Source organism: Choristoneura fumiferana, chromosome 11, assembly GCF_025370935.1.
Source record: "Choristoneura fumiferana chromosome 11, NRCan_CFum_1, whole genome shotgun sequence".
NCBI lineage: Eukaryota > Metazoa > Arthropoda > Insecta > Lepidoptera > Tortricidae > Choristoneura > Choristoneura fumiferana.
In genome coordinates this window covers 10706511-10734106 of record NC_133482.1, presented here as the reverse complement: position 1 = coordinate 10734106, position 27596 = coordinate 10706511, and the positions used below count along the sequence as shown (strand labels likewise).

Here is a 27596-nt window from a genome sequence, read left to right as displayed (position 1 = left end):
TTAGTAGTAGACAGTAGTAGTTAAGTAATTTGTTATGCATTATTTTGAGAATGGTTATATGCACGTTCTCTCTCTTACAAGTCGTAGCCTTTTTCTTTTCTTTGTGTGTTTGTTATTTTTATACCCGTTTTATACTTTATTATTGGAACTAATAACCTGTGGCAACTTTGTTGGTCAACGTTAGCTTTCCGGCGGCGAATGCACTAGTCCCAAACGCACTATTAGTCAATACACTCTAATTTCGAAAGCCCTCTTCTCATAAGAAACTAGGCCCAAAACACCATATTTCCAAAAAGGCTCATTCTCGATTTACACGAGAACCATTGAGAACTAGTCCCAAAATACACCTTTCCCAAAATACCCAAATTGTGTTCACCTGTAGGTGGCGTAATACTTCATTCTCATAATGCATAGTTCTCAAAACACTCTAGTTCCAAAATACCCTATTTTTTTTTATTTTTTTTTCGAATGTCTTTGAAATTGCTTTCAGCCGTAACCGTTACCCGTTTGACGCCAAGAGTATTTTTGAAAAAACAGTTTTTTTGAAATATTATTTTGAGCTATATACAGCATGTAATCGTTAAGTGTAGCCAGGCGATAGTTCCGTAAATATATCTGATATCAGAAAATTCAATAATAACTTTCTTTTAAATAAACCTAGAAATATTAAAAGTATTAAGTTTAAACGCTTCCATACTTAAGTACGACGACGACTTCACTCCTTGTGTGTAAATAAATAAGTAATTCATTATCTTTTGATTTTATTATTTACATACCTATGTGAGTTTTATCGTTTACAACTAGTGATAAACGAACTAGGATAGGTATTTCATTTAAGTCAGTCGTTATTTCGTTCGATTAAGGTCTCAACTATCATAGTATCATGCCTTACGAATACCGTTTTCTACGGTGTTGTTATAAATATATTTTAAGTACATTTAATAAAATTGGCCAAGAGAATGTCGAGCCATGCTCAGTTTAGGATTTCGTAATAATGTTATAATAGAAAAATGCCCTTTGTCATTGATTAACTTAAATAATACTAAATCTTAACGGCACTGACGTCCTTTTAGGGAAATAATAGGGTATCTATTTTAGTAAATACGCATCAAAGCATCTAAATAATGCACATTTAGAAAGCAATTTCAAAGTCATGGAACTAGAGTGTTTTGAGAACTATGCATTATGAGAATGAAGTATTACGCCACCTACAGGTGAACACAATTTGGGGTATTTTGGGAAAGGTGTATTTTGGGACTAGTTCTCAATGGTTCTCGTGTAAATCGAGAATGAGCCTTTTTGGAAATATGGTGTTTTGGGCCTAGTTTCTTATGAGAATAGGGGCTTTCGAAATTAGAGTGTATTGACTAATAGTGCGTTTTGGGACTAGTGCATTCGCCGCCGGAAGAACGTTAGATGTCATTGTTTATAACGTAAGTTTTATTGTACCGTTTGTGCCCAAATACATAAATAAATAAGTCAAATAGAAAAATGTGATAATACAAAGCCATTGTTAAAAAAATACTTTGTGAGTCGTATTGAGAACGCAAGGGCTAACAAAGTAAAAGTACCTTACTATTATAGAGCGAAAGTAGGTACTCCCGATGAGTTATTTTTATTTCATTATTATTTATTAGCAACATGCTGTAGGTTAATATATTCAGTAAGTGAAATTCACAAAAGTGTTTAAATAATTAAGTGGTCATTTTAATTACTAATAAATCACCAGTGACGCAAATGGCTAAACAAAGGTCACTCACTAATGTTTGCAACCTATTCATTTCCAGTTACATATTTGGCGCAGTCTATTTTACGTGCTATTCCATATACTTATCAATGTTTTTTTTTTTTATTCGACTGGATGGCAAACGAGCAAGTGGGTCTCCTGATGGTAAGAGATCACCACCGCCCACAAACATCTGCAACACCGGGGGTATTGCAGACGCGTTGCCAACCTAGAGGCCTAAGATGGGATACCTCACGTCACGTGCCAGTAATTTCACCGGCTGTCTTACTCTCCACGCCGAAACACAACAGTGCAAGCACTTCTGCTTCACGGCAGGATTAGCGAGCAAGATGGTGGTAGCAATCCGGGCGGACCTTGCACAAGGACCTACCACCTGCATCCGGGTGGACCTTGCACAAGGTCCTACCACCATTATTATTAGAGTAAACGTTAAAAAAGTTAATCATAATTAATGTAAAAAAGTAGATACTTAGGAAAAACTTCGGTAAGCAAACCTTACAGCATTTTAAGTAGCATTTCCATCAATACATTTACGATGGGATCTTACTTAAATAACACAATTCTAAACAGACAAGTTTCGCATTTTACGAAACATGTCATGCGCATCATTAATTAAAAAGACATTTGAACGCAATGTTAAATGGCTAGTTTCGTAAGCGTTGGGTTTTGCTCTCATTTTAGTTTTAATACGCACAAGGTTACATTTTCTCAACATCTAATTCATTTATTAGCTTTCGGCCCCTTAGGCGTCAAAACTGCGTTAATTGCGTGCGTTTAACTAACTTATTTTTCAGGATGTAGCTTAAAAATATAAGATGGCCGAAGCTTAGTTCCCTCATCAGGACTGAGTGCAGATTTAAAATGGAATTTCGCATCTTTGAATTATATGACTGTATAACTTTTTATATTACATAAAAACAAAGTGCCTGGGCGACCGAGATTTGTTTCGCTTCAAAAACGCGTTTCCCGGTGATAGATTTTAGCGCCCGAAAACCACTACATAGCAAATTTCATCAAAGTTAAGAGCCGTTTCAGAGATCCCCAAAATAAATTATAGGTACAAGAACTGCTCGTTTAATGGTATAACTCTATTAAAGATAAAAGATATATGTATAGAGTTATCAATTTGCCGGATATAATATGCGTAGACGAACGTATGAATCATGTTATTACTTATTACATAATTATATATAAATTACTTTGTCGATGTGTGAAGGTTTCCCCTGACATGTTTTCCGCTAGCGCTACCGTAGTAAAAAATAAATAAAATAAATTACAAGTTAAACTTTGAGCCTGGGTTCATATTCGAATTCAAAACAAATACCTACGTATAAATACTCGTAATTATTCATACACAAATACGAGTACCTAGTTGTTTGATGAAACTTACGCATGAAGACAAATAACAGGTTTCAATAAAACGGTACTAAAACAGGCACACTGACGGAATCAAGACGTACGCTCTTTAGATAGGTACCGTTAAAAAACCTGAATGTAAGAGTTGTCGGTGCAGTTGCCTCAAAATATTTCACCTTTACCTAAACGTTTGCTATCCCTTCAATGTCGTTATAACAATAATAATAATAAATAAATTTGTTTATTTCAGGTGAAAACCATACAAATTACAAAAAATTACAAAATTACAAAAAAAAAAATTATAAAAAGTACATAAATTATTATTATAACATTCAGCACTCCATTGCCACAATTATATTTTATTATTATTATGTTATATTTATATACGCTTTTAACTGCAATCCTACTAATATTATAAATGTAAAAGTTTGTGAAGGTGTTTGGATATTGAAATGTTTGTTACTCAATCATGTCTAAACCGCTGAATTTGGCTGCGGCTCCACTGAGGCGGAGACGAGCGGAGCGAAGAGGAGACGTGTAGCGAGCGACCAATGCATACACGTCTGTACCACTACCATGAGTTTACAGTGACCGTACTCGATAGCGACGGCGTAAATTATTTGTAGGGGCGCTGTACAATTCTCCATACCTACAAATAATTTACGCCGTCGCTATCGAGTACGGTCACTGTAAACTCATGGTAGTGGTACTGAATGATAATGTAATAAGGCGGCGACGAGACATGGATTCAACTAATACGATTGGTCGATTCCTACACGTCTTCTCTCCGCTCCGCTCTGCTCGTCTCCGCCTCAGTGGAGCCGCAGCCTTATAAGTTTTAAAAACCTAGCTTTTGTTTCCAATTTGATCGCGCGGTCATTGTAGGTTGGACAGTGAATGTAAAGTCGAGGAAACTAATTCGCATACCAGCGTGAGACCTATTCATAATCAATTTCGCTATAATTTCTTCGGCAAATATAAGGAATGACAATATGACATCTAAGCTGTAGCGCAAAAGTTCTACCCTGGTACGCGATTCAATTTCTTTGATTGTACATAGTATCCGTGCGGATACTGTTGATGTTTTTCGGTGACATTACCTTCGCCTTGATATGAGTAGTAGAAAGTAAGAGTTGAGTAGAGTTACCGTACAATAATCTGCAGTTCATCTACGAGTATCGCATTGGAATTTTTTTTAACTTCTCTATGTTCTTATGTTTTTATGTTTTTACTGTATTTTTGTTGTGATGTAGTGTGTTTTTTATGTCAATAAATGTTGTGAATTTGAGTTTGAAATTCCTTAACCTTTAACTAATAATTAATACAAGCAGTTTATTTAAATTTTCAAATATGTGGTCTACCACCCTAATGTTGATAATCGTTTGCATGTCATAAAACAATATTGCCAATAGACGTGTTTGTCAACTTGAAAGTACGACTTTAGCGACATATTCAATTGATAAATTGTTTAAAAATTTATAGACCACTTATTTGGCTGATGGTACAGCAAAGCGCAAACTAACAGTCACACTTATTGTCGTTTCATACAAAAACGATAGTTCCGAGGAGTGTTGTCAATGTTAGACGTTTAATAGAGACTCTCCAAATCAAATATAGTATGTATATCGCAACAGCATTGCCTCGAAATGAAATTTACCTAAGAAAAATATCTCGGTAAGATCGTGTAACACAAAGTCATTGTGTAAAACGAACTAAGACAATCAATATTAAAACGTAAGTACAGAGGGGCTACTACGAAACTCGCAAATCGAAGTTCGTATCACACCGTTCCTTTCACTCGCGTATTAAATGACATAAGCGTCAGCGGGACGGCAACATACGTTGGAGTTTTGCACTTCGTGGTATAGGGCCAGTTTCTTCAGTTTGTGACTCTTTTTCAAAGTTACAAATGTATTCAAAAGAAACTTGACGGCCCACATACTTTGAATTCTAGTCTAGATTATTTGAAAAACAAGTAAGTAAATTTAGAACTGATAAATAGAGATAATTCACAACATTGTAGAGTTAAGAACTTTATGACCAGGGATCGTTAAAATGCGAGCAAAATCGTTTGAAATGACGTATGACAACCCTGCCAATACCACTTCAATGAATTTTGCTAGCATTTTACGAACCTCGTTTATGGCAGATTATTGTGGTGCAGTCGGGTCAGCATATATATGTCGGCGGCCGATCGTAATATCCACCAGATCACGAAATTCCTAGGCATATCATGAAAATTGCGCCATTTCATGAATTTGGCTAAGGGACAAGGGAGGCTACTAGTAAATAGGCCTTAGTTTTGTAGTCACCCAAGTTAATGTTAGAAGCAACAATTTTTTTGTTACTGTTAGCGAACCTTTTTTTTTTTAGTGTACGAACTTCGATTTTCGAATTTCGCAGTAGCCCTCCTGATCCTTAACTGGCGACCACGACCACTCTGTCAAGAGTGTAACGACTAAAAATTAGTTATAGTTATATAAATATAGTTGTATTTATACTTACCCATATTTTAGTTTTAATATGACTGGAAACAAATAAAATAATATCTAATTTCCAAGCAAAAAAGGAAGGAGGAGGTGACTCCCGTTTGGACATACTTGGTTCAGCGGGTCTTGTTAGCCATACAACGGGGCAATGCCACAGAATAAGTAATAGTACAAGTACAGAAGGTTCTCTCTATTGATGTTAACGAAAGCCGCCATTTTATATGCCTACGTAATTTTTATTAGCAAAATCACCGCGCACCACCAAGCAACATTGAACTCTAGTACTGAGCGCGAAGGTCGTTATTATTCTGCACCTACGGTTTAGTTTAGGATAGGGTTGTAAATCAATAAAAAAATAATACTCACATATAACTTAAGAGTAAATTCGGACAAATACTTAGTTTTCTAGCATTTTTAAATTGACGTGCCTACGATCTCCGACGGTCACAAAATCGATAATTGTACAAGGTCGCGTACCGAATGCGTCATCGGCTGCCTCAAAGGTTTTGTACACCCCCGCAGCGCAGTGGGCATTGGTAAATCGCGAATTACCTATCTGTTCTTTTGTCGCACTCGCACTTAATATGGTTTCGAACAGAATTGGGTTAGTTAGTGTAATGTTATGTACAGAATAGAAAATAGTAATAATTTTAGTGTTGCAATGAATGAAATTTTCATGAATTTCCAAAAAAAATAAATTAATGTTCAGATAACATTATGTAGTTTCCATACTGTTTAGTGTGGCTATACATATATATACTGTTTCAGCGCTCAAACTGTACAATTTAAACCTGCTCATCCCAAAAATTAAAACACCACGCTTATTCATGATAGATATTCTAATATCCTCACGAAAATCACACAGTTACACGTAGCGTTACGCGGCGCGACTAGTTCGAGCGAGACCGCGAAAGTGCATGCCGGGCGGTGCTCATAGCCCTCGTGAGTTAACCCACGCCGGCGTGGGGTGTTTTGATACTTACAGAATCGTACCTATATCGCGGAGTGCGCCGCGCCTGGCAATATGCCCCTAATGGGTACGTTTGGGCCATACATAAGCCAAGTACGATGCGGACGGGTATTGATTATTTTTACCCGACTGCGAAGAAGGAGGGTTATGTGTTTGACGGGTATGTATGTACTATGTATGTATGTATCTCTATTCCTATGTCCTCTCGTAACTACTCAACGGCTGAACCGATTTTGATAAATGATACGTCATTGGATTCGTCGTAATGACGCGAGTGACACTGGGTACACGAAATTCTTGAAAAGTCAAAATGGCGGATTTTTGTTGCCAAATGGTAAGTTTTCAAGAAATGTTTTTTATTCAAACCTATCGAGTGGGGTATCAAATGAAAGCTAATAATTAGCCCATTCTAAATATATATTGGTTATAATCGTTTTAATACACCATTTTCACAGAAAAGTGTGAAATAAAACAATAAATTTAAAAAATCAAAAAACCCGACTGCCTTAAAAAATACTAAAAAGAAGAAAACAAGTCTAGTGGCCTAGAACTTTGTTAATTAGCTAACTTAAAGTTCAACAGTCGGGACCCATTTAAATCGTGACGCTCAAAAATTCTTACCTAATGGGTCCCGACTGTTGAACTTTAAGTTAGCTACTTAACAAAGTTCTAGCCCACTAGACTTGTTTTCTTCTTTTTAGTATTTTTAAGGCAGTCGGGTTTTTTAGACTTTTTAAATTTATTGTTGTTTTATTATTTAATTCATTTTTATGTTATTTGTATTTTTTTATAGTTTTATTTTAATTATTGTTTTAATTTCATTTTAATATATTTTTTGTAGTTTATAATGAATTTTAATGTAAAGTAAATAAATATTATCAGACTCCTATATAGCCTTGAACTTTATCTCATTATTGTATAGTGTCTACACACTAATATCTATGTATTTATATGTCTTGTCTTGTCTGTAGGTGTACTTCCGTTGTAAGACAATCCGGAAATAACCTTGTTTAAAATCCTTGCTGAACTTCTGTCGGCTGGCTATTGTACGCACCAAAATGTACACAGTGCGACCTTTGCTTCGCTTGAGTACGAGTACTTATTATAATGATACTCGTAATTCAATGAGTGTTTAAATTTATACTAACAATATTATAAGACAGTGATAAAAATCTTTATATGCCTACTTTAAAACATATCGTTAATCTTACTAATACTTTTAGGTACGATGCACGATGTAACCTTAACTTACTGAATCCGGTAGGATCAGTCCTGCTCACGTCTCCCGAATCACCCTCTATACTAAATTTCAACTTCTAGCAAGTTAAATCTTACTATATCTATGTCAATTGGGAATCTTCGTGTTTTTAAACGTAGCAATAATACATAATACTTATCTGTGCTAATAATTGCTTCTAGGCGGGATGCGTAAATGCGTCTGGTGCATTAAATGCAAACGTCAACAGAATTTTCTATGGCTGGGCGATATTCGAGCGTTTTGACCGGTCGGTTAAACGTGATTTCATTACCATCCCACGTAAATATAATGAGGGCTATCGCGTATGAATTCGCCGCTAGAGGCGCTAGTGTAGCGTGAGGTCTCCGAAATGTCAAATCTCATAGTTTTGGGTGAGCTACGCGGGTTTATTTATAATTAGAATAATTTTGTGAATATTTTGAAATATCTGAAATTAATTATAGCAAATATGCTTTCCGGGGCAATGAATGTCTGTGTTTTGAGACAGTTTTGTCTTTCGGAAACCTTTGTCCTCCCTTTTTTCCGAACAAAATGGGGATATGCAACACTGTGGCGTGCTCGATATTTATATGGTACGGTTTTAAGGTGTATTAAATATGATTTTAATCTAAACTTTGTTTTCACGCCCGTAATAACAGACTTTGTAAGCCATACTTAAAAACCTCACGCAACAGTGCGCCATCTGGTGAGACAAAAAACGATAGCACTCATTAGCACAACAGAAGGACAAGTCGCAAAAATTTTGATCACGCTAGATTCAGCATCGGTATTGTCTTTAGTGTCCATAAAAAATTTACTCCGAGCATCATCTCTCTTAATAATACTTGCCGAAACGGTAATGACGGAAAAAAATGCCGCAAAAACGTTGAATATTAACCCACTATTATTATAATGCCGTACGTACCTAGTACCTGCTTTATATTGGTGAAAGCACACTGATGTCTCCCGGGTACCATTTCGTAACGATGCGCGCGTGCGCCATACAGTGAGTAAGGTAAGGTATGCATGCACGCAACAGTTTAGCCAAGGTCACCGACGAGATTGCTTGGTCTCAGTCGTTACATGAGCAATATAATTACAATTACACACCTTTAAATAATCCGGAGAGAAGCTTTCATTAACAAAGACCTTTGCTGCATCATCGCGTTTGTTTTGTAAGATTGTATCTACATACAACTCTACAGTTGATGTTTTAATTGTAGCGCTTTAAGGCATTAAATCTGTTGTTTGTTTATTGATTCGTAAGCTCAGTATGGGCTTTTAAGTAGGTAGATATAATGGATTTGGCTCGGCAAGTATAAATAGATACTATTTAATTTATAGACTGACTAATAAAAAAGTTTCCTCATATAAAACGCTCGCAATATGGCGAAAATTTGACATTTGTTTAGCCATCACCATTAAATGTTTTGTAATCGATCTTGACCTCAGTGGAAATTGATACTTTGCATCATCAGGTTTAATTAATTTTAATTCCTAGAGAAATATCAAAATAAGTATATGACGGGGAGTTTTATATACCAGGTGAAATTTAGAACGTTATACAAAATTAAAATTAGTGTTTCAAGCTAAGTAATATAACGCATTAACTCATTTATGTCGAAATTATTGATTAATAAAATTTCGAAATCCGACTCGTGTCGTCTAGATCTTTTATGTACGGCACACTGGTAAAATGACATTTACATGACGTATTGGTAATTTACGACATCCAAAGCGACACCTTGGCTTTGGCTTGGCATGAGTCACGTTTAAGGAAACGGTTTTGCTCACTACAATAGCTTATGCAACCAAAAACCAATGTTAAATAAGTATACTAACATTTTGGTACTACTGTTTTGAAGGCTACAATATATAAATAAACTATTATATAATATAGACGATGCTCTAGATAAGTGGAAAGACGAGGCCCGCCTTACCACGATGGAACGCTGCGCTGCCCCCGAGCTGCACGCCAGTGGTATGGGCATTTTTGTAATAATAATATTTTTTTACTTACAATATACAATTTTACTCACAAACGTGATGGAAAGCATTGTATGTCGCAAGGGCGGTACTGGAATTACGTATTTCGAAACGGAGCGACGGATCGACGTGATTTTTGGCATAAAGATAGCTTATGGGCCAGAGAGTGACATAGGCTACTTTTTATCCCGGAAAAATGCACAGTCCCTGAGGGAACAGCGCGCGATAACCGAATTCAAAAGCTAGTGTACTATAACACGAATAAAAGATTTAATGTCAGTATCTTTTGACAGCTGTTATGTCAGTATAATGACACCGTTAAAGGTCCCTAATCCTAATTTTACTGATATGTGTGCGTGTCTGTTTCTTCATGAAGTCCCAGTACCAATGTCGATTTTGAAAAAACTTGCCTATTCTACACGAAAAAGTAGAATTGAGCATATGGACAAATAAAATAGTAATTAAAAGAAAACTGACCAAAGTAATTTTAACCTATTTCAGACGAATTCGTTTATAGTTCCATTATGACCGATAAAAAACCAGTAAATAAATATATGTGTCTAATCGTAGATGTATTTGGTTGCATTGATGATTGATTAAGGCCTACTTCGAACAGATTACCTAATGATAAGGGCGATGCGTCGGTTTCTTGAAAGGCGGATAGCGAACGATAACGCCATCGCCATCGAATTGAATTCACCAAAGTTTAATTGAAAGGAAATGATTAAGATAAACAATAATAAGGTCAATAAATAGAAAAACAAACAAGCGAAAACGATGATTGTAAATAAATTATTTTTGAATGATTTGTACAAAAGTAAAAGTACCCAAGACAAGATATTGCGGTAAGTAGTAAAGACTGTCCACGATAAAATCCGGGCATGCCTGATCTATCTGGTGTATCTTTGTAATGAATCTTTATTCCGTCTCAAATGATACTCGGATTGCGATTGCGACTTACTCTTAATTCGTAAGGTCTAAAGTTAAGTCATATTCCGCTATTTTATTTACCTACTTTTTTTTTACCTATGTACTTCAAATTTATACTTAATGTAAATTGTACAGTTCAGTTCGTAACTATAGAATAGAACAATGCAGGTGAGGACATCAGCCCTTTTGCATGTATACGATCCGCTTACCGGCGTAGTGTCGCGACTTGCATGCATAATGGCTTTGAATAAGGCTATAGTAATGTGGATTACGTGATGACCACCCAGAGCTTGTTTGTGTGAACGAAGTTTATAAACAAGTTTAGGGGATTTTATACGCCATTTTGTGCACACCTTGTGATAAAGACGTACTGTCCAGAAGGTCACACGTAAGATCTTTGTTTTTCAAACCAACGCTACCGACCAAATGAGTCTAAAACATGGAATATCTATATATATCGACCCACCCATTGAAGGTGAAGGTCACTATACTTTCACGCCGCTGTTTAGGTAGGTATGGCAAATTCTGTAGCCGAAGAAACAAAATTGTTTCATAGGTTAATGGCCACCCTGTAACGAGTTCTCATGGCTGGCAGACTGCAAATTAACTAATCTTAGTAACAATACTAGGTTTACTTCTCAATGTTTGTTTATGTAAAATATCAATCCAATATCATAAACTATCTGAAATATAATGCAATAGATACAGCATCGAAAAGTTGCGCCAAACTGTATTGGCACAGAGTGGTAAAATTATGTAGAATGTGAAATGCAATCAAACGTGACTTTTGATCGATAACGATCATGGAGGCCATGGAGTCTAGAAAATACACTAAAGCTTAATAAAAAAACTGTAACATGAGCACATGTTAATCGAATAAAATGCTTGGTACAGTCCGTGTAATGGAAGCAAAATTAACGGAAACGTTATTGTGATAGGAGCATATCTGATCAAGAACTTAGTGCATTGAACCGATTTACCGGCCTTGATAGCAACTGAGGGAGGTTATCCTTACTTTTGGCAAGCAACTAACTTTTGACTTTATTTAGTAATCATTTTCTAATGAAAGTGAACTAGAAACGTGGCTAGTTATTTTTCGGAATGTTTCCTGTTGTTTAAAAAAAAAGTTTTTATTTTATAATTTTTTTCCACCCTCAGGGTAGATTTTTTTTCCAAATTAATATAGGACCAATTATAAGGTACCTATACCCTATCTAATATTTTTTTTAAATTAAAATTAGACTAGTTACTCAGTAAAAAGTTATGCGTGGTCATACATTACAATCAGTGAATGAACAATCAATCATCCCTTGCTTTCCTACCCTTAGGGTTGTTTTTTTTTTAAATTTATATGGGACCAACTTAGGACCCTTTAAAATAAAAAAAGAATCATCAAAATCGGACTACTCTGTAAAAAGTAATGCGAACCTCCTCCGTTTTTTTTTCGTCGGTTGAAAGGATAAAAAGCACAATCGAATTTAATAATATCAACTTTTAGAACAAATTTTGAGCCAGCCAGCTAAGATCACATAGGCGAGGAAAACAAAAATACATCAAGGTTGTAAATTACAAGTATTATAAACAATAAATAAATTGATATATCGATACAATCGATAACGTGCGCGGATACGATATCGTTCGCTTTCTCGCTTGATCTCGGCTGTGGTCCTGAGGTAAGTCGGAGACAGGTGTCGCGGGCGTGTGGGACCTTGCAATGCGCAAGAGTGGACTGAGTGGAGCGGCACCCAGTGCGTGAGCTTGACCGGCCGCGTATGCGCTCCGATCGACTGTAGTCAGTTCGAACGCACCAACTAATTAACACGGACGCATGATTTATTATCATCGGTATAATAATAAATTAATTGCATTACTTTGTTTACACGGATGTGCTCAAAATAAATTATTAATTAGGTATGAGGTACACGTAGGTAACCTCAATTTTTCAATAGCTTTGGAGTGACTTTGACTGAAGTGAAAAATGTGCTGATTTTGTGCCGGAAAATGAAATGAAGGGGTGTGTTGTTGAAGCACCGAAGATACCAGTGATATTAGGGAAAATAGTTCTGGGCTTGATATTCACTAAAGCCGATCTCGCCTACTTCGCTAACCGGTTAGTTATTTTCATTTATTTAATACGACTATTTACTTTTATTTGGTTGTTTTGATGAACTTATAACTAGTTCCGTGCATCACGTCAGATTCTAATTTTGGGATTATTTTAGTCGACACTGTCCACTTAAGTATGTTTGGTAATTAAAATCCAATAAAGATATTTATTTACCTAGTCTGACCACAGTTGACGATTTGTTATTTATTAAAAAAAATAGATTGTAATATTACATACATGGTAATAAAGGAATAAATAAAATATGCCTTTACCACAATGAAAGCATCAGGATACGATGGGCTATCTCCTAAATCAGAAACAAAAAATAATTTAAAAAAAAAAAACAAGTCTAGTATGTACATACCTACTCTGACTCTCTTTAAGTAATTTGAAGTTCAAAAGTTGAGACTCATTCAAAATCGTGACCAGCTCATTAATGAGATTTTTATTTCTCAATTATCATTTTATTTTTATACTTTTTTGATGTTCCTGTGAAGATGGTAAAATAAAAATGTCCAAAACTAAAAAACCCGCTCCAACCCGTTCCAAAAGTAAAACTAGCATAGACTTCTTATAGATTTTAGTGTAATGGATAGGAAGAACTACATTCAGTAGATTTATATTAATTTTAGGCCCAGTACCTTCATACTTTCACAGACATGGGAGGGCTTATTAAGTAATTTTTTTGATAGGTAGAAGTGGCAAAAAAATTAAGCGAAAAGAACTATTTTTTTTTCCATCCAAGTTCAAGGATATGAATGTCTGTAAAAATATGCATTATGAACCCCATTTTATGCTCCTTAATTCTGAATTTATTTACTCTCGGTTGCTTGGTTTAGCTAAATTAACAGTTAAAAATTACCTTAATTTTTTGACATTTTCGTGAAAAAGTCTGAAACAAAAGAAGATCGAAGGCTGATATTACGCATACAGTGTTCTTAGGTCCTGCCACTACTGCACCTCAAATTATAACCAAAACCCCTTGCGGGGGCCACTTTTGTTAGCTTAGCCTGCTAGACCCTTTTATGATTTGTTGATACGCAGCTGCAGTACATATATTACTTCTGTTCTTCTGTTCTGTTCACGTTTATATACGAGCGAGCATTACTTAGCTTTGATGAGTTCCATTGGTCATCTACGGTCTTCTTCATCAGGTCCAGGTTACCAAATGATTCCAAACGATCATTATTAATATACCTAGATAAGCGACTAAGAAGGAGCTATAAGTTAATGATTCATTCGAACTGATCTGATGCTGAAGCAAGGTAGGCAACGGAACTCTGTTATAAAACAGCGTAATTAATCCGTGTTTGGGCTTCATGGAATCGTTGTGAGATGTACTTTGGCTACGAATCACTAAAAAGTGAGAAATAAAGAAATTTTTTAACAAAAAAGTAATACCGACTCCAAAAAAATAAAAAAATAAAAAATGGAACCGACTACAAAATCCTTGAAAATATTTTACTAGCACTACTAGCTCGAAGTCGGTGACCCAGCACGACCCAGCAGGATGGATTGAAACCCATAGTCGTATGTAGGTGAGGTAGACGACTATTGTTCCATTCCTGCTGGCTCGTGCTGAGGCACCGACTTCGAGCTAGTAGGTACCTAGGGTAGGTGCTAGTAAAATATTTTTAAGGATTATGTAGTCCGTTCCATTATTTATTATTTTTTTGTAATCGGTTTTACTTTTTTGTTATAATTTTCCTTTTACCCTAAAAATAATTTCGAAAGGACTTTGCGGGATTCACATGAGATTACACCTACACCCGCAGCCAGCACACTCACTACGTCAGCGTTTCTCACGGAGTTGGCATCCATGCCTCTCTTATGTACAGTCAGCTGCATCAATATCTGCTACAGGGGAGCACGCAAAAATATTTGACACATTCTACCGGTCCTAGAAATAGACCAGTATCGGATATTTATGCACGTTTTGCTGAGTCAAATATTGGTGCTGTCGATTGTACACACTTACCGTCTAGCTAGGTTAAGTTTTTGTTTTACGCGAAAACGAAAAAGGTTCAAAGAAACGCCCCTAGTTTATGGCTAACTTTTTTAACAGATTTGTGTGGTACGCGTGCCAGCTGCGTCTGCATACCTCCATGGACAGCAGCGTCGATTTTTTCGAAAACCTCATCAACGAAGACGGAAGATTCGCGGAAGTCAGCAACAACTGTCAAGAGCCCACACAGCGAAGGCGACCGCCGAGGCCCCGACCGTTAATACAGGGTATAAGTACATATATTTTTTACAATCTTTAATTTAGTTTCACCTGTCCCGTTGTCTATCAGTAATCAAATCTTGCAAGTTAAATTCGACCAACTTAGTAGTTGGATTGACTTGAAATTTGGTATACTTATGTAAATTGCGTGACAATACAATAATCTGGTAGCGACATCCTGTTAGTCCGGCCAGGGTCGTCTCCACAGGAGCGAACTCTTCAACGGTTAATGGCATCGACTTGAAATTCGGTATGCAAATGTTTTGGGTGACAATACAAGTACAGTCAGCAAAAAAGCTTGTACCTATTATAGCAAAAATTATATTTTTACCAAAAACTTTTTAAATTAGGTTATCTGGGGGCACGGTAGTGCCCCCGCCAAGTCGAGCGCGAAGCAAACACTGCCGTACCATCCTTTACTGGAACCATTTCGCCGCATTTTCAGGCCCCTATTTGAGAACCTCTGGATAAGAAAAGAACGCAGAAATTTTCGTCATCCAGTAAGCTATAATCACATACTTAAAATCCAAAATTTCTAGTCTGTAGGTCATTTAGTTCCGAAGTTAAGCGAAAGGAAAGTTTCGCATTTATGACACTCACTCACTCACTCACTCATGATCATCAAAATAGAACTAGTACTTCCCATAAACTCAGAGAGCTGAAATTTGGTACAGTTAGGGTTCAATGGCCACATAAAGGGAAAACTATAAAAACTAGGATAATCGAAGATCTGGAGTACCTACATGGTGACCCTGATTAGAAAATCTAATATAATAAATTAATAAGCCCACGTTTCTACAAAAAGAAGTGAAATCCCACCAAAAACATTCTGTAAAAAACTAGCCAAGTCTCGATGGAGCTGCTTGTTTATCTCTAAAAAGTAATGAAATGTAGACAAAGTCGTGCCAAGTCTAAGGTTCCTTACTGCGATTTCTTTATTATTATAGTTAATGTTGTGTGACTTGGCCGTTGACTTGTACCCACTAACGTATAAAGAATGTTCAGTCTAGTCTTATCACAAAGTAGAGATCACAAATTTAACGGGGGGGCGTTAAATTTGTGGTCTCTAATACTAACTTGGAAATTTTGGGATTCTGTATTGATCCCGTGATAAACAGTGGGGTTGTATGACGAACAACTTTGCAAAATTGAATGTCTCTAGACGTACCTTAAGATTTTGGTATTTGACATTAACTCGTGGGAATATCGGAATAAAAGTACCTAGCCTAAAAACTACGTGTTATTTCAGACTTCCCACGTGATCGGAATAAAAGCCCAAAATTTCAACTGCTAAGATTAGACAAGAAATTTAACGAGGGACTTTACGCAAAGTTAATGAAATTCAAGATGCAATTTTTGGGCATTTCCAAGGGTTTTCACGTGCGAAGCGTATAGACTACCTTGATATTTTTTTAATAACGAAACATAGACATATTTCGCCTAAATAGGTAAGTATTATGCCAATTGCTCGGGTTGACCTTTATGATGAAGCACGCAGAACTAGGTATGAGGAACTGGGTTGGAATGGCAGCCCCAGCTAAATAAATCTATCTCCATGCTAAGGAAGTAGGTCGGCGTGATACCTATTATAATATTATAATGTAACTCAAAGATGTGTTTTCTTACACTTTACAACCTTGTCGCTATCACTTCACGTTTGAATTTTTGTATAAAATTATCAGAAGGCATACACAGTGACAAGGCACTAAAATGTAAAAATACCTTTGACCTCGACTGTACCTACACCTATGCAAAATTACACTTTTCAGTAAGTAATAAATAAGTCTATGACTCTGAACTAAGCCGTGGACAGATAGAAAGAAAGACGAATTTGGCCCACTCTCCATACAAATTCAATTTACCTATTACTGCAACTGCATACATTTGAGGGCCATTTTTTTGGCCGCTCAGTATATTATGCTGGATTTACACTCTCGCCTCGTACCTCGCCTCGCGCCTCGTCTCGCACCTCGCCTCGCGCCTCGTCTCGCAACTCGTACGCGAGTGTAATGCGGCATGTAAGTATTCGTTACTGAGTAACGAGTACTTCATCTGATTTGAAGTACTGAATCGTTACTCACGAATACGTCTCGTTACGTTACCCGTATAACCCGTATCGGTCGTACTCTGTTCTGTGGTCGTGCTGACTATTACCGTCAGCACTATTATATATTCTGTGCTATTACAATAATCACTTAAAATATACATCAGAACATTACGAATTGCATTAAAAAAAACAGTTACGGTGCGTCACATTTAGAACGACGATACGATAACGATACAGAAGGGCTACTACGAAACTCGAAGTTCGGATCATACCGTCCCTCTCGCTCTCGTATTAAATAGTATAAGTGTCAGAGGGACCGCACGACACGAACTTCGAGTTTCGAGTTTCGGAGTAGCCCTGCAGTTCGGTTTTGCTTTGTATAAAGTACGTTCGTTCATACCGTACGGTGACGGGATGCGGTGTTTCTGCTTCATGGTCGCATCAAAAGTATCGATACGAGTAACGATACGATAGTAAAGAGTACTGGTTAGTAAAGTAACGAATACATACGGGTACCAAGGTTTTCGTTACTTTTACAGCCCTATGCGGCATTAAAACAAACAGGGAGTCTTGGAGTAGTTTTCGAACGCACTTTTGTAGCGATATCACCGTATTGGTCGATTTCTTACCTCCCGCGCTCGCCCCGCCCTGAATTACAATATGGCTGACTGACGTCAAAGTCAGAGTGTAGAATGGACGCGGCCTCAATGTTTAGAACGAAATTTTGAAATATAGTGCGATCTTGTTTGTGAACTATGTCGAATTTGTGTTCTAGAATCGTTTCAAAGCCTCCCAAAAGGTTACAAGACAGTATGTCAGTCGCACAAACGAACGCTTGGATGAACGGTAAGCGCGGTGTAGAAAAATAATATCGATTTTTAATGAATTTCACCTTTTACGTTATAACTTGCGTCGCACATGGGATAAATAAATAATGTATTAGGAAGTTCGGATTGTTGATTTCCATTTGAGCTTTGTCATTGTTTCGTCATTCACTAATTAGTTAACTATTATTAGTCAGCTGTTTGACCTGGATTTAATTTGGCTAGGGTTGGAAACTACCTGCCCTTGTATAAAGTGTTTTAAGTTGTGTTTTTATCTTGTTTATAGCTGAAAACATCAACAATGGAGGACAGTCGCTGTCTCCGCCACACACTCAGACCATATCACAGCGTGAGACAGGCACGCAAGTGTCACAGTGCTATAGTGGGCCTCCCTCGCCTTGCGGGTCCTCCAGTTCGGTGCCATCGCCCACAGCTAGCCCCGCGCCGCCGCCAGGCGCTGCCACCCTCGACCCCAACTGGCAAGCTACCAAGCCCACAGTCCGAGAACGAAATGCAGCTATGTTTAACAATCAACTGATGGCCGATATTACATTCGTCGTTGGCAGCCTAGGTCAGTTAAAAACATCTATTCTTAAAGTATAAATGTGAAAGTTGGTGTGTTTTCCTGTTTATCTGTTGTTTGTTGTGGGTTCTTCACAGGCACTGTAGACTATGACAAAGAGACATTGATAACAGCTATGACTAAGCTCATCAGCTATGTAATAAAACTTTCAGTATTGACAATATGTTAAATGATTTTTAAAATATGTATAAAATAAAGCTTGACCTTTTTGTATAATTTCAGGACACACACAAGTTATCCCAGCACACAAATATGTTCTAGCAACAGGCAGCTCAGTATTTTATGCCATGTTTTATGGGGGACTGGCAGAATGCAAGCAAGAAATAGAAGTGCCCGATGTGGAACCTTCTGCATTTCTCACATTACTAAAGTAAGAAATGTTTCAAGAAAACTTAAAATTGATTTTAGATAAAATAGAATGAGAGCCATACTTACAAATAAAATTCTTTCAGATATTTATACTGTGATGAGATCCAACTTGAGGCTGACACAGTATTATCAACACTTTATGTTGCCAAAAAATATATTGTGCCACATCTGGCGCGAGCCTGCGTGAACTACCTTGAAACTAGTCTGACTGCAAAAAACGCATGCCTCCTCCTCAGCCAGTCTCGACTGTTTGAGGAGCCAGAACTTATGCAGAGATGCTGGGAAGTTATTGACGCCCAGGTATGTGAGAATACAAAACACATATCAACAATCTGCCTTGAACCATCCTCATCCTACAGTAGCCTTCTCACGGATTTCTCAAGGTCTTCAAGTAGAACCTTTTCAAGTCCAGAAATGAATGAAAGCAATGAGACTCCACAGGATCTGTGATGAATAGTCAAAGACTGAATCTTGGAAACAAACCACTGAAACTAGTACACAAAAAAGCTCAATGTTTATGCATTTTGGTTGTGATTTAGGTTTAAGAGTTAATGTTAATTTACAACATTGTACAATATTTTATATGACATTCCAAATATTAGTGTGCTGTGTACGCCTAGTCAAGATATATAAGATCTAGATATAAACTGCAATACAGTCTGTATTATTGATGTTATCTGCATGTTTAGAATTTGCATTTAATTGTTAAAATAGCGGGCAATTTTGTAACAATTCTAATTCTATGATTGTCAAGATCTTAATAAAATAATTCAACAAATTGTATTGCAGTTTCAATACACCTACCTAACCATCAATAAAACCATGTTAATTTCATTATAGGCTGAGATGGCCCTGACTTCGGAAGGATTCGTTGACATTGATGTATCAACCCTGGAGTCTGTATTAGCAAGGGAAACCCTAAATTGCAAAGAAATAAACCTATTTGAAGCAGCCTTAGCATGGGCCCAGGCAGAATGCTCCAGAAAAGAAATAGAGTCTTCACCAAACAATAAACGAGCAATGCTTGGGAGTGCTATTTATTTGATCAGATTCCCAACAATGTCATTAGAAGAATTCGCAAACAGCGCAGCCCAACTCGGAATACTAACGCCACAAGAGACAATAGACATATTCTTGCATTTCACAGCTGCTAGCAAACCACCACTGTGCTATCCAGTCAAATCTAGAGCTGGACTTAAGTCTCAGGTAATATACTATTTGAATTATTTTTATAAACAAGTTATGTGCGTCTTCTTTGCACATAATATAAATTATTTCACATTTACATTTCAGATTTGTCACAGATTCCAGTCTTGCGCTTACAGAAGTAACCAATGGCGGTATCGCGGCAGGTGCGACTCTATACAGTTTTGTGTAGACAAAAGGATCTTTGTTGTTGGCTTCGGGCTGTATGGTTCGTCAAATGGTGCAGCTGATTACAATGTGAAGATTGAACTTAAACGCCTGGGCAGAGTTCTCGCAGAAAACAACACAAAGTTCTTCTCTGATGGTTCAAGCAACACTTTCCATGTTTACTTCGAGAATCCAATACAGATAGAACCAGAACACTTTTACACAGCTTCAGCTATCCTAGATGGAAGTGAGCTGAGTTACTTTGGACAAGAGGGACTGAGTGAAGTGTACATGGGAACCGTGACCTTCCAATTTCATTGTTCATCAGAAAGCACTAATGGGACAGGCGTGCAAGGAGGCCAGATTCCAGAACTGATCTACTATGGACCCACAATGACTGGCTCCGGCAACTTGGCTGGAAATGAGGACTGACAATTAATGAACTGCCCGCGTCCTCTGAAATACATGTCCGTATAACGTATGGCATTTATGGCGCGTGCAGCAAACAATATAACCGGGATAGACATTTGCAATCTGACTATTAATGATATGAATAATGATACTTCACATTCCCAAATGTTACATTGTTTTGTTGAAAATCTAAAAATTACTATGTATATTGTTGAAATGAATAGACAGTAAGGAAACCTAAGAATGTGATATGGATGTCGTAATGCTCTCTAAAATTGCTTAAATTAGAATGATCCATAACACAAATTTATTGCAATATATAAACAATTAATAATATTTATTTTCCGTTTCAATTATGATTCCTTAGAATATAATAAACAGTGAGGCTAATTATAAAAATTGTTCATGATTATTTGAAATTGAATAATTATTACGTAAATGTTGTTAACTGGCAATACATTTACTGTTCCATTTTGTATTGCAGCACTACACTTTAGTTTGCAGTTTTCTGAACTTTGTTTAATTATAATAATTATTCAATTTCAAATAATCATGAACAATTTTTATAATTAACCTCACTGTTTATTTCATTTACAAGTTTATTCCCTGAAATGGATTCAATCAAGGCAACTTCACTGCAAATTGGGTCGAGTTTCTCGCATGTTTTTGATAAAATTATCACACATCCCCTCTTCCCACCCCTTTCAGAACCCTTACAAGGATAAGTTTGCCTTTTATGCATATACAGTGCCATGCTGTGGCTCAATACGACATTTGACTATTTTTTATGTTTTATAAATTAAAACTTCACAGTGCCTGTAGACAAACAATTTTTAAGCTCCTTGACAAATAAAGTTATAAAGCTTTGAAAGTCAACATTAGACAAAGAAAGACATACTTGCATGTGACGTCACACGCAAGTAGCGCCGCATACTATAAGCATAGAGAAAAGCGTTTGAGAAGACAGGTATATTTTACAAAAAATCATTATAAATCCAATTTTCGACCGATTTAAGTTTTCTATTCGCTAAACACTACTGTATGTCTTTATTTTTATAATAAAATAATATATAAAACGTGGCAAATTCAGGAGTTGTCAAATACAGTATTCTAGAGTAAGCTACTGGCATCTACACCAGCAAAAAGGTCAACAGCATCAGCGCAGTCTACCCTTACCTACTGCACGCCACAACGGATATACAATTGTAATTCATGGTGTTTGTCAAAACTTACAAATTGCAATGTTGTAGGTGTGTACAGTACATACGTTGTTGCTTGATGATTAAATAGGTAAGCATCCAAATTTGAGCTCATTCTGATATCAGAAAATAACTGAAAAATTATCCCACTAATATTATAAATGCAAATGTAAGTCTGTTTGTTTGTTACTTCATCATGTCTAAACCGCTGAACCAATTTAGATAAAATTGATATTACATAAAATAGTTTTTATGCCGGAAAATTGCATAATTCCCGCGTGATAGCGATAAGCGAATTCTACACGGAACGCGGACGGAGTCGCGGGTAACGGCTACGGCTAGTTTAAAATAATTTTCAAATACAAATAAATGTATGAATATTGCAAGTTAAAAAAAGTTTTATGAAATAGTACATTGTGTCTTAAGGGCGGTAAATAAGGAAATACGAACGAAAGTCTATTAGAAAGAAGCCCGAAGTCGAAGACTGAGGCTTTATTGAGTCGATGTTCGTAATTCTAGTACCGCCCGTGCGACATACAATGTTTTTCATCACATTTACGAGTAAAATATTATATTTCTAAAAGAAAAAATATAATTCTTCCAAATATTGGCGATACCTTAGGCTGCACTCTTGGCAGCGCCGCCCTTCCCCTCCCCCTCCCGCAGCATGCGCCTGACGTGAGTGTGCGTGTGGGCCAGCGCGTGCAGCACCATTTGTACGGGCATTGACTCATTTACCGACCTTGGGCTTCATGACAAGAAAATTTGTACGCGCAATGACTCATTTACCGACCTTGGGTTTCATGACAAGCACATTAAGGTAGAGGGTTTTATTTGGGGGGTTGCAACCAAGGTTTACGAGCAAGTGTGATGAAAAAATTGTTGCTTTTATAATATGTCACAATATCCATTGTAATGTAGATTGTAATTGTTGAAAATACGACTAGCTTAAAAATATACTTTATCAGGTATGTATTTGATAGCTGCTTTTGATTATGTGGTAGTATGCTCCAATAAATGGGGCCTTATTAAGGGTTAAACTTTCATCTCCTCTCCACACTCATCACATAACTTATATCTCCCGAACTTTAACTACTATTATTTACTAAAATTACCACATATCAACCACTTTGCTGCAGTAGTCATGAGCAGACATTAAAATTGTAACTGGATGTATTTAATACTTGAAATATATTAATATTTGAAGTAAATATCAAACTGCATCAAATACTTTTTTTTGTCCTATAGTCAAATTGACAAATTTGATATATGCCAGAAAAAAAACGACCACTTGTACGAGTATAAATTTACGTACACTCAGAAATATGACGAATTGCAAATACGTTCCACCCGTCATTTGTTTTGGGCCTACATATTAAGTCAAGACTTGATTTAGACAACATTCACTTATTGCTTATTTAATTTTGCTCCTAATTTATAATGGACAATATTCCATTTGGGTTTAATTAATTCACAACAAAAATAAATTTGGATGTAAATATTTTTCAGCACAATTACATTTTGACAAAATTCACGTTTGATATTCATTTTGTTCAAATTCAAAATGGTCAATTCATGTGGACGATTTTCCATTTGCACCAAATGACAGTAAATCACTCAATGTCATAGAGAGAGATATAAAATTATATTTACTACTCATTTACCAAAAATAACAAATTCTCCAACAACAAGCACATAGTTCTCAAGATGAAACACAACAGTGTAGTGCCACCATCCTGTGCAAAACATCATAAATGTTTTTCTTATATACAATAAACATTTAAGTAAAGTACTTACCTGTAGGTGGGATGTTGATGCAGAGTGCTCGAGACAGCCTGAAGTAAGTGCGGCCCAGTTGATAGCAACAAATTTGAAGAGCATCACTGATGTCTATCAAGAGATCTGTATGAATTGGTTAAGGATATTATTTACTGGTTTTTTATTACAGAGAGTATATTGATTTTCTTTTTTTTTCTAGCAGGTGTAGAAAGTAAATTTTTAATTTTTGTAATCAGTTTAAATGGATAATGCTTTATTATGGATTATTAAATAGTGGGCTTCATTGACTTCTAGTGGTGTAGAATAATTGTTTTTATTAGGCAACATTAACAAAGAGAGAAACATGAATTAGATAAGTAACTAAAGTGGTCAAATGAAAAACCTTGCAAGTACACAGACTGCCATCCTTGTCATCACCTCATCACTGACTGCACTTGAAAAAATTAAGCAATGGGTTACTGGGGTGGGGCGACTTGTTTCACTGCCACACCACTGTTGTCTTCATTGGTACCGAAGGATAACAAATAGGCTCATTCCGTATCCTGAAACCTGAATTCCCTTTTCAGTGCACTCCTATGATGCTTGAGGTAGTTAACATGCCTGAATTTCAAGTGACTAAGTCCAGTTGTCCAGGTATTCTACCAAAAGGCGGTAGGTATCTCAAAAAAAACTTTTCAGTTATATACCATGTGATGCAGAATATCTTAAGCTACACAATCCATACTAATATTATAAATGCGAAAGTGTGTGTGTTTGTCCATTTTTCACGTCAAAACTGAGTGACTGATCGACCACTTTTTATCCTTGAAAAATACACAGTTCTCGAGGGAACAACGAATTCCACGCGGGCAAAGCCGCAGGCAAAAGCTAGTGAGTACCGTTTAGGGGCATACATGTCCAAATGTCAGAACGTCCAGGTGTCACATTGTCCATTGTCAAAAAGTTCGAAGGTTATAATGCCTTACTGATATATAAAAATAGGTAGATATTTATAAAGGATACGAGCTGTTCCCTCAGTTCGGCAGGTCATGTAAACACAAGCAGCCTGTGTGTGGCTTGCTGGCCGACCAATTGTGAGATGCCGTGATAATGCCATTTTGAAGAAGTTGCAAGCTATGTCAATGCACTGCTGATTCAACCGCAACTGTTGACATAGTGCTGTGATACCATCTCTTGCCTTTCTTAATGTCACTTCCCTAGACTCTTGCCCGATTCCTGCATTAAAAGCTAAAAAGGGAAGAAATATTATTTAGTTTTACTATGGTATGGTCTGTCCCAGAATTCGAGATACTAAAATGACGTTTCATGTGTTACCTGTTTTTTGCGTCTCATAAATAGTGATGTGGCGCAACCGGTTATTACCAAAAGATTTTGTAGGTACCTATGTATGTATGTCGTAAAATATTAAGATATGAACGGATCCGTGATGTACTAAAATGTAGGGCACTTAGGACATTCTAGAAAAGGTAAAATAGGTCTAATAAAAATGCGACCGTTTTCGAGATATTTCGACTTTTTATAGATGTTGATGTTTAAGTTTCAATTTCATTCTAAGTAAGTTTTACATTAACTAAATAATTTTGCAGGTGGTAGGACCTTGTGCAAGGTCTGCCCGGATTGCTACCACCATCTTGCTCGCTAATCCTGCCATGAAGCAGCAGTGCTTGCACTGTTGTGTTTCGGCGTGGAGAGTAAGACAGCCGGTGAAATTACTGGCACGTGAGGTATCCCATCTTAGGCCTCTAGGTTGGCAACGCGTCTGCAATACCCCTGGTGTTGCAGATGTTTATGGGCGGTGGTGATCTCTTACCATCAGGAGACCCATTTGCTCGTTTGCCATCCAGTCAAATAAAAAAAAAAAAGAGAATAATGAATATTTGTTTTATTATTCTATGATATGAATATCTAAATAAGAACACGAGAAAACGCACTGATCACATCCGATGACAATACGAGTAAAGTAACGAAAATCGGTTGAATACCACTTGAATATGAAAAACATGAACAATGACGTTGTGTGATATCTGAGGGCCTACTCCGGAATTCGAAAATCAAAGTTCGTACCGTAACGTCCCTCTCACTTACATATTAAATTAAATAGTAGTGTCAGAAGGACGGAACGACACGAACTTCGAATTTCGTAGTAGCCCTGCTGGCCCTGACTACGAAATGCAAAACTCGAACTTCGTATGTTGCCGTCCCGCTGACGCTTATCTCATTCAATACGCCAGTGAAAGGGATGGTGCCATACGAACTTCGTTTTTCTAGTTTTATAGTAGCCCCTCTGTATTATTTTTTACGTTGGCACTAAGTGATGAACACTGTATTTTTACCTGTGCTTAGATTTCATCACTTTATCGTATGGTAAAGTAAAATGGAAAGTAGAATATTGAATGCATTAATGTTATTTTTGCTATCGTAAAATAAACATTTTATCGGTTATTTACGAAACCGAAATCACGGAGCAGCACTGTTCCTTTTATGCTGGCCACATTATTTTTACGTTTGACATTTCAGACTGTCATTTTAGTATCTCGAATTCTGGGACAGACCATAGTGAACATGACAATACCACCAAATTATATTGTGAGAATAGTATAGGAAATTGGGTGCAAATAAGAGATTATTTTAAAAATAAAATACACCACTTTTATGGATTGCTTGTGATGTCTTCACAAACCATTAGTAAAAACAGTGGCAAAAACAATTTAAACACATCTCAATGTCTCGAGGGTAACAATGAAATTATGGATTTCTTCCTTTGAGTTTGTACTTCACTGGGTTCATAACATTCTTACCTCCACCAAAACCAGTTGCTCCTCCTTTAGATTCAGCAGAGACGAACTGGCCGATGGCAGAAGCACCGCCGTGTGCATTTTCTTGAAACTCTACTTCAGCTACGATTATATTGTCTTCCAATACCGTCCCGCAGTTTGTACACACCGCATCCCCACGGGCAGGATCTACTTCTATTTCTGACGAGCCACAATGCTTACATTTCTTGCCAGACATTCTAAAACCACCTAAAATAGTAAATAAATAGCATAAGCATTTGCCGCTAGCAAGACTAGAAAGTTTAGATACTAGTAGATACAGACCTAATTCAAACCGTTCTTAATTTAATCAATACAATCTATAATTGTAACAATTTAATACTTTTGCCCAGCTTTTTTGTAAAATACATACAAACAGGCATGAAGATTGAAGGCAGGCATGTTAATGTTAGTTAGATTGACTTTTGACTTTGACAATGACAGTTATATTTTTATCAAGTCATTAGGCAAAACGTAATAAGTATAAACTTGACGCAAATGAAGGGCCCCATGATAAAATTTACTACAGGCCCCGCGGGCCCGCGCTGGCTTTATCCGGCCCTGTCTTAAGTTTTCTAGGATGGTCCATATTATATTTTTTATCGATAGTACAACTGAAGATAGATATTTTTTTTTCACTTTCCGTTTTTTTTGTAAAAATAAATTGAAACTTTATTTCGGCAAACCACATGTTTCATGGGATTAATAGGTTTTGTGCCTTGGTCTGTTTGATTTAAAAAAAGAGCTCGGACTGCTGTCAGTTGTCAAATGTCGCCATTCGTACGTTTGGCCCAAGCCTTATGGCCGCCATTAAAAGGAATAAATAAAATAAACGTACGTGTAGGTGTTGAGTATGTATACTGTTTTTGACAGCTGTCAACTTTTTTTTTTTAATCAAACAGACCAAGGCACAAAACATATTAATCCCACGAAACGTGTGGTTCGCCGAAATAAGTAAATAAAGTTTAAATTATTTTTTCCAAAAAAACGGCTACAGGAGTGAGCTTCATTATAATTCTACTTTCGATAAAAAATATTAATGGATTAATATGAGACTCAGAGATACCACAGGAGACCGTAGAGCTGGCAGTTTCCGCGCTCAACGAATCAGTCTTGCGATCCAGCGGGGAAATGCTGCCAGCATCTTTGGGTTCCATGCCGCAGGGTCCATT

At 36.7% G+C, this 27596-nt stretch overlaps 2 protein-coding genes across 3 annotated transcripts in view; one reads left to right on the top strand and one right to left on the bottom strand.

The window, feature by feature from the left end:
* Brf (Brf RNA polymerase III subunit) overlaps nt 1-26893 on the bottom strand; it is a 40325-nt gene extending 13432 nt beyond the window's left edge. The window contains exons 1-4 of the mRNA XM_074094537.1: nt 26710-26893; nt 26410-26634; nt 24614-24838; nt 23630-23734 (exon numbers count right to left, since the gene is read on the bottom strand). Of these exons, the coding sequence (XP_073950638.1) occupies nt 23630-23734; nt 24614-24838; nt 26410-26623 (544 nt within the window). The 5' untranslated portion in view covers nt 26624-26634; nt 26710-26893. The remainder of the gene's footprint in view (nt 1-23629; nt 23735-24613; nt 24839-26409; nt 26635-26709) is intronic.
* On the top strand, nt 12446-20969 carry lute (BTB/POZ domain containing protein 3 lute). Of its 2 annotated transcripts, XM_074094533.1 has the most exons (7): nt 12446-12825; nt 14888-15054; nt 18204-18488; nt 18723-18870; nt 18953-19169; nt 19710-20075; nt 20163-20969. In XM_074094533.1, exons 1-7 carry the CDS (start codon nt 12722-12724, stop codon nt 20652-20654), a joined length of 1779 nt encoding a protein of 592 aa, XP_073950634.1. In that variant the 5' UTR covers nt 12446-12721; the 3' UTR covers nt 20655-20969. The 2 variants fall into 2 exon arrangements, with proteins under 2 accessions (XP_073950634.1, XP_073950635.1); XM_074094534.1 differs by lacking the exons at nt 12446-12825; nt 14888-15054 and adding an exon at nt 15090-17939.
* Nucleotides 26894-27596: the final 703 nt, after the last annotated feature.

What these genes read in the sequence shown, in the direction of transcription:
- lute (XM_074094533.1), top strand. Translation starts at nt 12,722, where the DNA reads ATGAAGGGGTGTGTTGTTGAAGCACCGAAGATACCAGTGATATTAGGG. An exon ending in CTCGCCTACTTCGCTAACCG is followed by an intron (nt 12,826 to 14,887) that starts GTTAGTTATTTT and finishes CTTTTTTAACAG; the next exon opens with ATTTGTGTGGTACGCGTGCC. An exon ending in GGGAAGTTATTGACGCCCAG is followed by an intron (nt 19,170 to 19,709) that starts GTATGTGAGAAT and finishes ATTTCATTATAG; the next exon opens with GCTGAGATGGCCCTGACTTC.